This window comes from Balaenoptera acutorostrata, chromosome 9 (genome assembly GCF_949987535.1).
Source record: "Balaenoptera acutorostrata chromosome 9, mBalAcu1.1, whole genome shotgun sequence".
NCBI lineage: Eukaryota > Metazoa > Chordata > Mammalia > Artiodactyla > Balaenopteridae > Balaenoptera > Balaenoptera acutorostrata.
The window spans coordinates 36,581,971-36,597,903 of NC_080072.1; the positions used below are offsets into that span (position 1 = coordinate 36,581,971).

General features: G+C 37.6%; 1 protein-coding gene across 2 annotated transcripts in view; it reads right to left on the minus strand.

The window, feature by feature from the left end:
• Positions 1 to 15,933, minus strand: part of NELL1 (neural EGFL like 1) — an 858,172-nt gene that overhangs the window by 33,268 nt on the left and 808,971 nt on the right. For both annotated transcript variants that reach the window (XM_057553940.1, XM_057553939.1), the window contains one exon: positions 12,301 to 12,494. In XM_057553940.1, the coding sequence (XP_057409923.1) occupies positions 12,301 to 12,494 (194 nt within the window). The remainder of the gene's footprint in view (positions 1 to 12,300; positions 12,495 to 15,933) is intronic.

Sequence of the window (15,933 nt, forward strand, 5' to 3'; positions counted from 1 at the left end):
CTCACACCAGCCCCACCTGCTCTTTGGTGCAGCTCCACACTAGGATGAGAGCTAAAGCAGCTGAAGAGAGAGCTTAGCTGTGAAGGAAAAAGGCAGCTCAGTCCCAGTGCAGGATCTGAGCTGAGTGGGGGCAGTCGTTTCTGGCCCTTATGGAGGCAGCACATCAGAAGAGGTCCAGGACTCTGACTGGGTCCAGAGGTACCACAGCCCATGCCTAGACCCACAGAGGGCACCTGCTCCAGCCCTTCTTGCTCCAGCATTGTTCTCCTCTGGAGCGAGAGTGCTGGTATTAGGAGGGGAAAGAGCATACACGTAGAGGGAATGGAGCCAGCTCATACTCGAACCTCAGGGCTTCTGCTCCAGCAACTTGGGACTCGATCCCAGACCCAATAGGGTGGTGCTGCCCACTGAGCAGAGGAGAAGCCCTAGATCACACTTGGCTCTGGCCCTAGCAACTTCATCTCCAGACCCATATCCTACCAGTGTGTTAGTTTCCAGCACATTCTGGTGAAAGACATGACTCATGCTCATGTCAGATCCAGCTCTCCCACTAAAGCCACTGGACACATGTAGACTGTATAGGGATGCTCTCACAGAAGGACACTCCTTCAAGACCCCAACAGGTAACTCTTTCACCTAATTTCATAGAGACAGAGAAAGTTAAGCAAAATGAGAAGACAGAGGAATTTGTTTAAACTGAAAGAATAAAAGGAAACCCCTTAAAAAAAAAACTAATAAAAAAGAGACAAATAATTTACCAGATAAAGAGTTCAAAGCATAAATAATAAGAATGCTAACTGAAGTAGGGAAAAAAATAGATGAATACAGTGAGGATTTTAACAAGGAACTAGAAAATATAAAAAGTCATTCAAAACCAAAGAATACAATAATTGAAATAAAAACCACACTATAAGGAATTAACAGCAGACTACGTGATACAGAAGAACTCACAGTGATCTGGAAGTAGAATAATGGAATTACCCAATCAGAACAGCAAATAGAAAACAAATATTAAAAATAGAACAGTTTAAAGGACCTCTGAGACAATATCACATATTCCGACATTCACATTACAAGGGTCCCAGAAGGAGAAGAGAGAGAAAGGGGTAGAAATTGTATTTGATGAAATCATGGCTGAAAACCTCCCAATCCTGAAGAAGGAAACAGATATTCAGGTATAGGAAGCACAGAGGGTTTCAAACAGATGAACCCAAACAGATCCACACTAAACATATCATAATTGAAATGGCAAAAGTTAAAAATAAAGGGGCAATTCTAAAGGCAGCAAGAGAAAAACAGTTGTATACAGGGGAACTACCATAAGGTTATCAGCTGATCTTTCTGTAGAAACACTGAATATACCATGTCACTCCCTTCTGGCCTGCAAAGTGCTGAAGGGGAAAAACCCGCAACCTAGGATACTCTACCTAGCAAGATTATCATTTAGAATAGAAGGAGAGATAAAGAACTTCTTAGACACGCAAAACTATAAAAGTTCATCAACACTAAACCAACCTTAGAAAAAAATGATAAAGTGTCTTCTCTAAGTGGAAAAGAAAAGGCTATTACAAGAAGTAAGTATTGATAGGAAAGGAAAAGAAGTCCCAATAGTAAAAGCAAATTTAGATAAAGGCTGAGGATCAACCACTAAAATAAGCTAGTACAAAGATTAAAATACAATTAAAAAATTGTAAAATCAACTGTATAATAATCAATGAAGGGACAAACGTAAAGATATAAAATGTGATATCAAAAATACAAAATGTGGGAAATAAAAAATGTAGATCTTTTAGAATATGTTTGAATTTAAATGACTACCAGTTTAAAACTAGTAAATATAGGTCAACATATATGAATCCCATGGTAACCACAAATCAAAAAGCTACCATCATTATACGAAACTAGAAAGGAACACACATATCACTATAAGAAAATCATCAAACTACAAGGAAAGAAACTAAAAGAAGAAGGAAAAAATAGAGAATAACTACAAAATCAACCAAGAAACCATTAACAAAATGGCAATAGGTACATATCTATCAATAATCACTTTAAATGTCAATTGACTAAATGCTCCAATGAAGTACATAGGGTGGCTGTTTGGATAAAAAAACAAGACCCATTTATATTCTGTTTACAAGAGACTCACTTCAGAGGTAGCAACACACACAGACTGAAATTTAGGGAATGGGAAAAGATATTTCATGCAAATGGAAATGACAAGAAAGCTAGGGTATCAATACTCAGACTACAACAAATCTATAACAAAAGACAAAGGGAATTATATAATGATGAAGGGATCAATACAAGGAGAGTATAACATTCATTAATATATATGCATCTAATACAGGAGCACTAAATATATAAAGCAAATATTAACATACATAAAGTTAGAAATTGATAATAATACAATAATGAGTAGGGGACTTAACACCCCACTTACATCAATGAACAGATCATCCAAACAAAAAAATCAATTAGGAATCAATGGTCTTAAATGACATTAGACCACCTGGCCTCAATATTTATACATAGGACATCCCATCCAAAAACAGCAGAATACACATATATAAGTGCTGTGGAACATTCTCTAGGATGGATCATATACTAGGCCACAAACAAGCCTCAACAAATTTAAGATACTAGAAATCAATTACCTGAAGAAAAATGGGCAAAGCACAAACACGTGGAGACTAAACAACACGCTACTAAAAAACCAATGAGTCAATGAAGAAATTAAAGAGGAAATCACAAAATACCTTGATATAAGTGAAAATGGAAACACAACTCTCAAAAATCCATGAGATGCAACAAAAGCAGTCCTACAAGGGAAGTTTATAGCAATACAGGCTTACCTCAACAAACAAGAAAAATCTCCAATAAACAACCTAACCTACCATCTACAGGAATTAGAAAGAGAAGAACACACAAAACCCAAAGTCAGCAGAATGAAGGAAATGATAAAGATCAGAGAGGAAATGAATAAAATAGAGGCCAAACAAGATAATAGAAAAGATCAATTAAACCAAGAGATATTTTTGAAATGATAAACAAAACTGAGAAACCTTTAGTCAGACTCATAAGAAAAAAAGAGGACCCAAATTAACAGGATAAGAAATAAAAGAGGAGAAGCAACAATTGATATCATAGAGATACAAAAAAAAAACCCAATAAGAATGCTATGAACAGTTATATGCCAACAAATTGGACAACCTAGAGAAATGGACAAATTTCTAGAAACACAACCTTCAAAGACTGAATCAGGAAGAAACAGACAATGTGAATAGACTTATTACTAGTAGTATAATTGAATTTATTAAAAAAAAAAAACAAAAAAAACCTCCCAGAACAGGAAAGTCCAGGACTGGATGGCTTCACAGGGGGAATTCTACCAAACATATAAAGAAGAACTTAATACCTATCCTTTTCAAACTATTCCAAAAATTGAAGAGGAGGGAATACTTGCAAATTCATTCTATGAGGTCAGCATTACCCTGACACCAAAACCAGACAAAGACAGTACAAAAGAAGAAAATTACAAGCCAATATCTCTGATGAATATAGATGCAAAAATTCTCAGCAAAACAATGATACATCATGATCAAGTACGATTTATTCCAGGGATGCAAGGATGGTTCAATACTTGAAAAATCGATGTGATACACCTCATTAACAAAAGGAAGGATAAAAATCACATGATCATCTCCGTAGATGTAGAAAAGGCATTTAACAAAATTCAACATATATTCATGATAAAAACTCTCATCAAAGTTGGTACACAGAAAACATATCTCAACACAATAAAAGCCATTTATGACAAACACACAACTAAAATCATACTTAATGGTGAAAAGCTGAAAGCCTTTCCTCTAAATTCAGGAATAAGACAAGGATGCCCATTCTCACCACTTCCATTTTACATAATATTGTAAGTCCTAGACCCAGCAATTAGACGAGGAAAATAAATAAGAGACATCCAAATTGGAAGGGAAGAAGTAAAACTGTCACTAGTTGCAGATGATAGGATACTATATATAGAAAACTCAAAAGTCTCCATCAAAACACAATTAGAACTAATAAATGAATTCAGTAAATTTGCAGGATACAAGATGGATATACAGAAATCTGTTGCTTTTCCATACACTAATAATGAACTATCAGAAAGACAAAATTTAAAAAATCCCATTTGAAATTGTATCAAACAGAAAAAAGTACTGAGGAATAAATTTAACCAAGGAGGTGAAAGACATATACTCTGAAAACTATAAAATGTTGATGAAGGAAATTGAAGAGGATAAAAATAAAAGGAATGATATTCTCTGTTCCTGCACTGGAAGAATTAATACAGTTGAAATATCCATTCTAGCCAAAGCAATACGGATTTAACGCAATTTTTCACAGAACTAGAACAAATACTCCTAAAATTTATATGTGACCACAAAAGCCTCTCAATTGCCAAAGCAATCTTGTGGGGAAAAAAAAAATAAGAGCAAAGCTGGAGGTATCATACTCTCTATACTAAAAAGCCACAGTAATCAAAAGAGCATGGTACTGGCACAAAAACAGACACATAGATCAACTGAACAGACTAGACAGCCCAGAAATAAACCCATGTACTTATGATCAATTAATCTATGACAAAGGAGGCAAGAATATACAATGGGGAAAAGACAGCCTCTTTAAGAAGTGGTGCTGGGAAAACTGGACAGCTACATGTCAAATAATGAAATTAAAACATTTCCTCACACCATATGCAAAAACAAACTCAAAATGGATTAAAGACCTCAATGTCTTTAATAACCGTAGAACTCCCAGAAGAAAATATAGGCAAAATATTCTTTGACATAAATCATAGCAATATATTTTTTTGGCTCTGTCTCCTCAGGCAAAGGAAACAAAAGCAAAAAAGAAAAAAAAATGAAATGGGACCTATTGCACAGCAAAGGAAATCATTGACAAAACAAAAAGATAACCTTGTAAATGGGAGAACAGGATAGAAAGCCCAGAAATAAACTCACACACTTGTGGTCAATTAATCTATGACAAAAGAGGTAAGGATATACAAAGGAGAAAAGACAGCCTCTTCAATAAGTGGTGCTGGGAAAACTGGACAGCTACATGTAAAAGAATGAAATTAGAACATTCTCTAACACCATACACAAAAATAAACTCAAAATGGATCAAAGACCTAAATGTAAGGCCGGACACTATAAAACTCTTAGAGGAAAACATAGGAAGAACACTGTCTGACACAAATCACAGCAAGATCTTTTTGGTTCCACCTCTTACAGTAATGAAAATAAAAACAAAAATAAACAAGTGGGACCTAATTAAACTTAAAAGCTTCTGCACAGCAAAGGAAACCATAAACAAAATGAAAAGACAACCCACAGAATGGGAGAAAATATTTGCAAACAAAGCAACCAACAAAGGATTAATCTCCCAAATATACAAACAGCTCATGCAGCTCTATGTCAAAAAAAACAAAAAAAAACAATCAAAAACTGGGCAGAAGATCTAAATAGACATTTCTCCAAAGAAGGCATACAGATGGCCAAAAAGCACATGAAAAGATGTTCAACATCGCTAATTATCAGAGAAATGCAAATCAAAATTGCAATGAGGTATCACTCCACACACATCAGAATGGCCATCATCAAAAAGTCCACAAACAGTAAATGCTGGAGAGGGTGTGGAGAAAAGGGGATCCTCTTGCACTTTTGGTGGGAATGTAAATTGGTACAACCACTGTGGAGAACAGTATGGAGGTTCCTTAAACAACTAAAAATAAAACTACCACATGATCTAGCATTCCCACTCCTGGGCATATATCTGGAGAAAACCATAATCTGAAAAGATACCTGCAACCCCAGTGTTCATTGCAGCACTACTTACAATAGCCAAGACATAGAAGCAACCTAAGTGTCCATCGACAGAGGAATAGATAAAGAAGATGTGATACATATATACAATGGAATATTACTCAGCTCTAAAAAGAGAATGAAATAATGCCATTGGCAACAACATGGATGGACCTAGAGATGATCACAATGAGTGAAGTAAGTCAGACACTCATATATCACTCATATGTGGAATCTAATTTTAAAAAATGATACAAATGAACTTATGTACAAAACAGAAACAGTCTTACAGATACCAAAAACAAACTTATGGTTACCAAAGGGGAAACATGGTGGGTGGGAAAAATCAGGAGCTTGGGATGAACATACACAGACTACTATAAATAAGATAAATAACCAACAAGGACATATTATAGCACAGGGAACTCAATATTCTGTGATAACCTATAAGAGAAAAGAATCTAAAAAAGAATGAATATATGTATATGTATAACTGAATCACTTTGCTGTACACCTGAAACTAACACAACATTGTAAATCAACTATACTACAATAAAATTTAAAAACAAACAGAAAATCAAATCATACCTAATTCAACTTAAAAGTTTTTGCACAGCAAAGGAAACCATTGACAAAACAAAAAGATAACCTAGTGAATGGGAGAAAATATCTGCAAATGTTATGACCCATAAGGAGTAATATGCAAAATACATAAACAGCTCATACAATTCAATTAAAAAAAACAATTTAACAATGGCAGAAGACCTGAATAGACATATTTCCAAAGAAGATATACAGATGGTCAACAGGCACATGGAAAAAATATTCACCATCACTAATCATCAGAGAAATGCAAATCAAAACCACCATGAGATATCACCTCACACCTGTTCAAATGGTTACAATCAAAAAGTCTATAAATGATTAATGTTGGCAAGGATGTGAAAAAAGGCAACCCTAGCACACTGTTGGTGGGAATGTAAATTGGTACAGCAACTATAGAACATTGTATAGAGGTTCCTCAAAAAACTAAAAATAGAACTACCATAGGATCCAGCAATTCCTTTCCTGGGTATATATCCGAAGAAAGTGGAAACACTAATTTGAAAAGACAGATGCACCCCAAAGTTCATAGCAGCATTATTTTTAGTAGCCAAGATATGGAAGCAACCTATGTGTCCATCAACAGATGAATGGATAAAGAAATGTGATATGTATATACAAGGGAATATTACCTCAGTCATACAAAAATAAAATGAAATTCTGCCATTTGCAACAACATGGATGGAGCTAGAGGGTATCATGCTTAGTGAAATAGGTCAGACAAATGCTCTATGTTATCACTTTTATGTGGAATCTAAAAAATAAAACAAATGAGTATAACAAAAGCAAAACAGACTCACAGATATAGACAACAAACTAGTAGTTACCAGTAGGAGAGGGAAGGGGGTTTGTGTAACATAGGGGCAGGGGATTAAGAGATCCAAACTACTATGTATAAAATAAATAAGCAACAAGGATGTATTTTACAGTACAGGAGAATACAGCCATTATTTTATAATAACTTTAAATGGCATATAATGTGTAAAATATTGAATCACTATTGTATAACTAAAACTAATACAATATTTTAAATCAACTATACCAGTAAAATATTATAACAAGACACATATAGTGTAACAACTCACATTTTTCCCTATGGATTCTCTACTACTAAATATTTCTAAGAACAAGAATTCCACACATACAGGGAAGTATTTGTTATTATTAACTGATAAATAAAAATGAACAAAAGCGGGAAAAAAAAAAAGAGGGAAACAAAACCTTAGGGCTTGCACAGCCAACTCCTGCCATCAAGAACACCCTAGACAGGAAGGTATTGATAATGGTGCTGGTTAAGTTCTGAGAGCAGAGCAGAGCAAAGCAAAGCAAAGCATTTTTATGAGTAGACTGAAGGATTCTAGAAGTCTAAGATCTACCCTGGCCCCAGGCACAGGCTGACTCATCCCTGTTCTTCACTCTCGGAGTGAGTGCCATGCTGAGAATGGCAGGGCTATTTTACTGTCAGCTCCTTGCAGAGAGGGTTATTCTCTCCTTACCTGAAGGAAAAGCATGAAGCCTTTAGTTTCCCTACTATGGCCACCTTCCTCAGTTTCTGGGCAAAGGCTTATATGAGGCCAGATCAAATGGCCGGTATTCCAGACAATTTCAAGGCAAAACAATCTTCTACACTTTACCCACCTTCCTTGTCACAGATCTTTGGCCCTGACTTTAATATGAATGGTGGGTGACTGCTTATGGTATCTATTTCTCTACCCATCTCTGTAATTCCCAGAAAAACTCAAGACCTGGTTTTGCTCAGGTCTTCAGTATTATATTTACTTTCAGGATGAATGCTTTTCTTTTTAGTTCACCTTTCTTTTTAATTAAACAAAAATAACAACAAAACAGAAAAACAAAAACAAACCCTCTGAATGAAGCACAGAAATGAAATCTGGCCTTTATAGCTTTTCTCTTTCTCCCACTGGATTTTCCAGCTACTAATGATAGTAGTAGTAGTAGGTAAAGGTGTAGGTAGAGGAGTAATTGCAAATCCTGTCTCTTTACTTGAAACTGGCACCTCAATTCTTTTCACCCAGGAAAATGGGCAGCTAAGTTTCCAACATGTCACTCTGAAGCTTTTTTTGCCTACATTATAAGAACACACATAGCCACAGAGGCTGAGGGTCTGACATCATCATTCATCAGGACCCATCATTTTACTTCTGTGTTATCTCCCATGTGATCTTACCTCTCTTGCCTCTTTCAGGTTCTCACCTTTACTTTCCTGAACCTTTACTTCAGCCTAAGTGGTATCTCTCCATTTAGCCTTGATCTCCCCAGTCTGTCCATCATGCTGTCAATCAGACCATGATTAGGCCACACCAATCCTAAATGAAAAAACCTCTCATGATCCTCAGCTGCTCACAGGATGCAGTCTAAATACCAAAGCTGGACTCCATGCCCAGCCTTTATCTCCAGGCTCATCAGCAGTTATAACCTTCCCATACTCTTCTTGCTCCTGATATTCTAATCTCATCATTCACTTCATGTCTCCTTTAATATATATTGTTATGCTCCTGCTTCTTTGTTCTTGTTTTCCCTCTGTTTGGAGTTCACCTTCCCCACACCTCTACTTGGATAAATGTCTCATCCTTTAATGTTTCATTCAAAGTTCACCTACTCTATGAAGTCATTCTCTATTCCTTTCTGCATCCTCCCAGCATAGAGCATACTTCCCCTTCGTATGTTCCCTCAACAAATAAATTGTTCATGACTCTACCATGGCATGACCAGGTGGTTAATTGTGTATCCATTTCCCCATTCATCTCCATGATCTCCAATATAAATGTAACCACTCATACTAAAATGCTGCATTTCCTAGAAACTAATAAAGCTGAGACCACTCTGCCTTTCCATGTAGTACAGATAGAAAATAAAAATGTCTCCATAAGGCCCTGGACAAATTTATGAAAGGAAAAGCCACAGATGGGTATCTATGAAAAGAAATTGGGCTGGAACTAAGATTTAGGGATCAAGCCCAGTGAGAGAACCATTTTTCACTCTGGGTTTCTGTGATCTGGATAATGCTGGAGGAACGTGGGTTCCAAACAATTCAGCAATTATTCTGTGCCTAATCAACTAAGTGGTCTAAAGGTGCACAAAATCACTGCCACTGTCAAGGAAGCACATGGCATCTAAACAAAGCCCAAATCCATGCTAGCCTAGCTTTAGCATTGAACTCCATTCAGCTGTGGACATGTTTCAAGGCTTCTTTTTTTCCATTGGCATGAAACATTAGCTAACCTGATGTACTGATTCTCAAGGGGGAAAGAACTTTGACTTTTCTTCTTTCAACGGTATGCCTTGACCCTTTGTTGGCTTGTGTGATTCTGCTTGTGTGATTCTTTTTTATTTGAATTTGAAACATCAAGGGTATGACTGAAAAGCTAGCACTTTATATCTTAACCTTGATTTTATTTCTTAGCCTCTAAGATGATGCCATTATAATAGTTCACTTTGATGCTTAAGTACTGGAAATATTTCTTATCAAATCAGAATAGAATACTTACAACTGAAAATAATGGAAACAAACAAAGAGGATCACAAATAAGTTCATTTTTTGAGGATGATCTACAGAATTTGATTCAGGGTTTCAGTTCAGCTCCTAAAGCCAGATCTCCTCCCCATCCACAACCTCTTGGAAGCTATGCTACTAACGAGTAATTATTTTTTAAAAAAGACTTATGTAGAGAACTCTGCCCAGTACTTTATTCATAAAGGAGTGCAGTGGTGGTGGAGGTGCATTATATTAACAAAATAAGAGGACAGGAATTGTTCCTTTCCTGTGGCAACGTCACAGTCTAATTCCCAGAAGTCTTTGGAGCTACTTTAGGTGTCAAAGCAGAATAAGTCAACTTAGCCTGCTTGGATTATTATTAGCCCCACCAATTAATGAAGCTTTGGAAAATTTTTAATGATTGGTAAGTGCCCTGCTTGATCATGGGCTTAAATAAAACAACAACTGAAAAATAAATTTTGGTTTCATACTGGTCAAGACTCAACTAAAGTTCCTTGCCTGTTCCAGGTACTGGGGATCCAGAAAGCCTAAGAAGGATTTGGGGTTAGGTTGTGAGCCTCCTCAAAGGTGTAGAAAAACAATATTTTCTAGAAAAGAACTAGCAAAGGAATTCATCTTCATTTTGCTGGCTGAATGGAGACCTAATTGCCAACCTCTTCCATAAGCCTTCCTCAACTATCCTAACCCACAGCAAGCTTTTCTGTCTCTCAAAAATTTTGCTCTGGGAATTCCCTGGCAGTCCAGTGGTTAGGACTCTGCGCTCTCACTGCGGAGGGCCCAGGCAAAATTCCTGGTCAAGGAACTAATCCCGCAAGCTGCGCGGCATGGCCAAAAAACCCCAAAACTTTAGCTCTGAGTCAGTGCCACATGTTTAAATACTGTACTTAATAACTTGAAAACTTCTTGAGAGGATGTCCTACCCAGTCATTAACATAGTACTGAGTTGAGCGTTGAGCTCAGCCAAGTTGGATTGACTGATTACTTAACTGCTTTTTATAAATGTCAACAGATGTCATCTGTAGAGGGTTACAGGACATGTAGCAAGATGAGAAAACTACAAAGTTTGGGGCAAGCAAGTAGAATTCAAATCCCAGCTTACACATTTATATCTTGTGATATTAAGCGCACATTACTTCCCCTAAAACTTAGAAACTCAGTTTCTTCATCTTTCAGAGTTGTGCTATATTAAGTGGGATGCTGTCGTTAAATTACAGGATGCTTGGCATAGAGGAGGTACTTAACAACTGGGGGCAATGGACCTAAGTTTAAATGTGGGGAACTATATTTATGTATAAGGGGGAAAATGGGTGTTATGGGCTAATGATCTAAACACCTGGTAAAACAGCTGTCCTAAATAGCTGCCCCCAGGTCTGTTGCAGGTGTGACAGACTTGAAGGCAGGTGAATGAATTGGGGGACTTTTCAAGGTTCATTTCTACTGTGTTTCCAGGGAACACTCAGAGTTTATCAGGAGACCAGCTCTCTACAAGGCTACTAAGCAAGTAATTTCTCAGAGTTCCCATGCCCGTAAGCCAACGATTAAACAGTCCCATCCCCATGGGACATAAAAATACAAGGTAAGAGCTACAGGAAAGCAATATCAAAGGAAAATGAATAGGCAAGATCAACAAAAGAAGAAATAAAGCACAAGGAAATCAAACACTGTAATAGGCCCATTTTGCAAAGCATAAAGCAAAACTAGTCGATGACACAATTTTGTTTTCAGAAGCATTAAACTCACTTCCAAACAACTTAATGTAAGGAATAGCCCAGCACTGAGAACGACAAAGAAGACATCATTTGGCCAGACGGCCTCGTACTATCATTACTGTGTGTTCAGAATGTATCAGAAGCCCACCTGTCTCTGACCACTGCAAGCAAGTGTCTGAGCCTTACTTTCCTGGATGATGTCACCAGAAGAGTGAGCAAGTTCGTGCAGGTGATCATTTCAGAGAAAGAGAAGTTTTAATCAGCAGGACTGTAGAAGCGAGGGTTGAGGGCTCATTAAAGCTCTCACCCAGCTGACCTGAAAGGCACTGCCAGCTCTCAGCGGGAGGACTGGCATCGGCTTTTCTGCCCTGCTCCCCCCGTGCTCAGCAGTCTCTTTGCAACCCTATACCTCACTTTTCATTCCAAGCAGGTCTGCCTGCCACTCAGCAGCATCATTAGCTGTAGCTGGGATTAGAACAGGCGAAGTCTTTTCAGGAAATCACGGGAGACCCATGACTCAGCCACCTGGGGGAAAGACATGGGGAGGGAGAGCAGAGGGGGAGGGAGAGAAAGAACAGTGACGATCTCCGCTGCACCAGATTAGCCTCACCTTGCAGGAACAGACAGTACACCTGTCTTCTTTCAGCGTCCACACCTGCCCATTGTGCCTCAGTCCTCCTTCATGGGGGCAGTCACCAGAGCAGGAGGGCCCAGAGGGACAGAGGCAGTCGAAGCCCCCTGCCAGGTTGATGCAGGCAGAATCATTCCAACAGGTATGAGTTCTTAAGGCACATTCATCAATGTCTGCAATAAAGAAAGCATGGAGCTTTAGACTGAAGTCAAGATGATCATTAGAAAATAATCATCACTTATAATAGCATTAGTGAACATTATTGAGTGTTTGCCTTGTGCAAAGTACTGTGCCAAGCTGTTCACATGCATTATCTCGTCTACTCTGCAAGGCAGCTAATGCAGCTGAGGCTCATATAAGTTAAATAACATGTTCACTGGCAGATAGCTAATAAGTGGTCAGTCTGGGACTCAGACCCACAGCTGTCAGACTCTAATTACTAAATTATCCAGGAGCAACTCTGAACTGCTTTTAGGCTATTCTCAAGAACTATACCATCCAGAGGCCATAAATACTGCTAATTCGTTAACAGTATGGATACACCCATGGAGATCTGGGTCTTATAGAAAAGGTGTGAATAGATTAGCCACTGAGTAGGAACCAGTGGGCAATTAGGGCAAAACGAGTGAGCAATTAGGGCAACCCTGAGCCAATTAGGCTGCCCCCAGATCCTGGGGCCAAGGTTGAAAGAAAAGGAAATAATTCTTGGAGGATGCCTTGCCTAATCAAAAACTCACCACCCCAATGACTAGCAACATTTTTGCTCACACAAGAAAACATCTCAGAGCTACAGTTAGGATATGGCATGAATGCTGATGAAAGACACCATGTATTTTGCTGTTTTTCATTGACAGCCAAGTATGGAAGGAAAACATAAATCCAGTAGCCCTCCCTGACATTCAGGGCTCTGGTGACCTTAACATCTCAAACACATAGCTGTCCAGCCCTGGTTTGAGTCCTTTCCCTGCAGACAGTCTATTACTGCATAAGGCAGCCTATTCCATCTTTGAATAACTCTTCTAGAAATGTCTTCCTTTTGAATTATGGTTTTCTCAGGGTATACGCCCAGTAGTGGGATTGCTGGGTTGTATGGTAGTTCTGTTTTTAGTTTTTTAAGGAACCTCCACACTGTTCTCCATAGTGGCTGTATCAATTTATATAATTCAAAGAGTCATGTACCACAATGTTCATTGCAGCTCTACTGACAATAGCCAGGACATGGAAACAACCTAAGTGTCCATCCACAGATGAATGGATAAAGAAGATGTGGCACCTATATACAATGGAATATTACTTAGCCATAAAAAGAAATGAAATTGAGTTATTTGTGGTGAGGCGGATGGACCTAGAGTCTGTCATACAGAGTGAAGTAAGTCAGAAAGAGAAAAACAAATACCGTATGCTAACACATATATATGGAATCTAAAACAAAAAAGAAAAAAAGAAAAAAAAAAAGGTTCTGAAGAACCTAGGGGCAGGACAGGAATAAAGATGCCAATGTAGAGAAGGGACCTGAGGATATGGGGAGGGGGAAGGGTAAGCTGGGACGAAGTGAGAAAGTGGCATGGACATATATACACTACCAAATGTTAAATAGATAGCTAGTGGGAAGCAGCCGCAAAGCACAGGGAGATCAGCTTGGTACTTTGTGACCACCTAGAGGGGTGGGATAGGGAGGGTGGGAGGGAGATGCAAGAGGGAGGAGATATGGGGATATATGTATATGTATAGCTGATTCACTTTGTTATAAAGCAGAAACTAACACACCATTGTAAAGCAATTATACTCCAATAAAGATGTTTAAAAAAAAATGTCTTCCTTACATTGAAATAAAATATATTATCTAGTAACTTCTACTTAGTTACTAGTTCTGAGGTCACTCAAGGAAAGTCTGCTTGATTTTTCTTATGACAATTTTTAAGGTATTTGAAAACATTAGCCATTTGTCTATCATGTCATTTGTCTTCTCCACTGATTAATCTACTGCCAAGTCCTTCAAATATCTCTCAGGTGACAATGTTGAGTTCAACACATTTTTACAAAAAGTCTGCCATGCACCAGGGTTCTTTGCACACTGGTGCTATAAATGTTGGCAACGACTTATAAGACGTTGTCCTCTTGAAGGTGATAAAGGAGGAACACAGCAGTATATATATAGCTGTTGGTAGGCTACTGAATGGTAGGCTTGACTCCTATGGTAGGTGAGAATAGGAACAGTATAAATTAACTTACTCTTCATCCTAAAATTCATGTTAAATATGTATAAAATTGTAGGCGTTTGTTTAAGAATTATGTAACTAAATTACAGAAAAAATAATTTAAGTGACATTTCCCCCTAAAGTACTCAAAGTGCTCAAAGGCATAATATCAATTTTACTGCTAATATATATATATATATTTATAATATACTATATACATAGTTTCAAAGTTTTTCAGAGTTCTTTTTCACAAGTCATGTCATATAATTGCAGGATAGGAATAGTTATTTTCAGTTTACAAAAGAAGAAACTAAGTTACAGAGATGGCTAAGTGGTCACACAGCTAGTATCTGTTAGAGCAAAGACTGTGTCCTGGGCCTTCTGAAAGGTGCACTGGAGTTCTTTCCACTATACTGTGCCAACTCAAGGTCTAAAGTCTTCTTTCAGCATACTAGAATATTCTGTGGTCTTATATACTTTCAACTAATTTGCCCTCTAGATATTGCAACTCACTTTCAAAGATAAAATATTACATGGATCCTCTTCAGCATTTTTAGCTGAAATTCTGAGAATGATACGATATGATTACTCGTCAAAGTTTGCTAGACTTTAAAACTATTGTGACTTAAAAATAATGGAAACAAATTACCTATCTTCCCTTACTGACTGCATGCACTATATTGGTATAAAACTTGGCTTCACAGCCGTGGTACAAAGTAGAAGATGTTAAGGAATTCCAACAATATTTCTAAGACCTAGTTCATTATAAGATTTATTTATTTTTTGTCTTTGTTCTACCAATTGTAGCCTCAGTCAAGACATTTAGTTAATGAATAATTATTCCTCCTTTGAAAACTGTGGAAATGATCCCAAATTATGCTATCTAGATTCCAAGTCAACTACAATCAGACCTCAATTACTTCCTCATTATTCCTGGTCAACACATATGACCATATGGTACTCTTGCCTAGAAGCCTCTTTCATCTTCCCAGCCTTCTTCCTCTACTCCAATTCTTCCCAACAAAAAGTAGCATCGAATGCGGGAGTCAGGAGGTCACTCATGTTTGAAACCAAACTCTTCCACTTAATTGAGTGCTTACCATGTACCAGTCATTTTGCACATCACACTGAATGTCCTTGGTCACATTATTAAGTCTCTCTGACCCTCAATTATCAACTGTATAAAACCATACCCAGCTAATCTATTTTCTTTTGAAAATAAAACCAGATAACATAATAAGTACTCAAAAATATTTGTTTCTTGATTTAATGAATGTGAATGATTAAGACCAAGTTCAAGCCCTACCTCTTCAGTTAAGCATCTCCCAATATGATGCCAGTTTATAGTAATTATTCACCTTCTCTGAACACTCATGGCAATGATAGTTGGCGGTACATGGCTTACTGTTTAGGT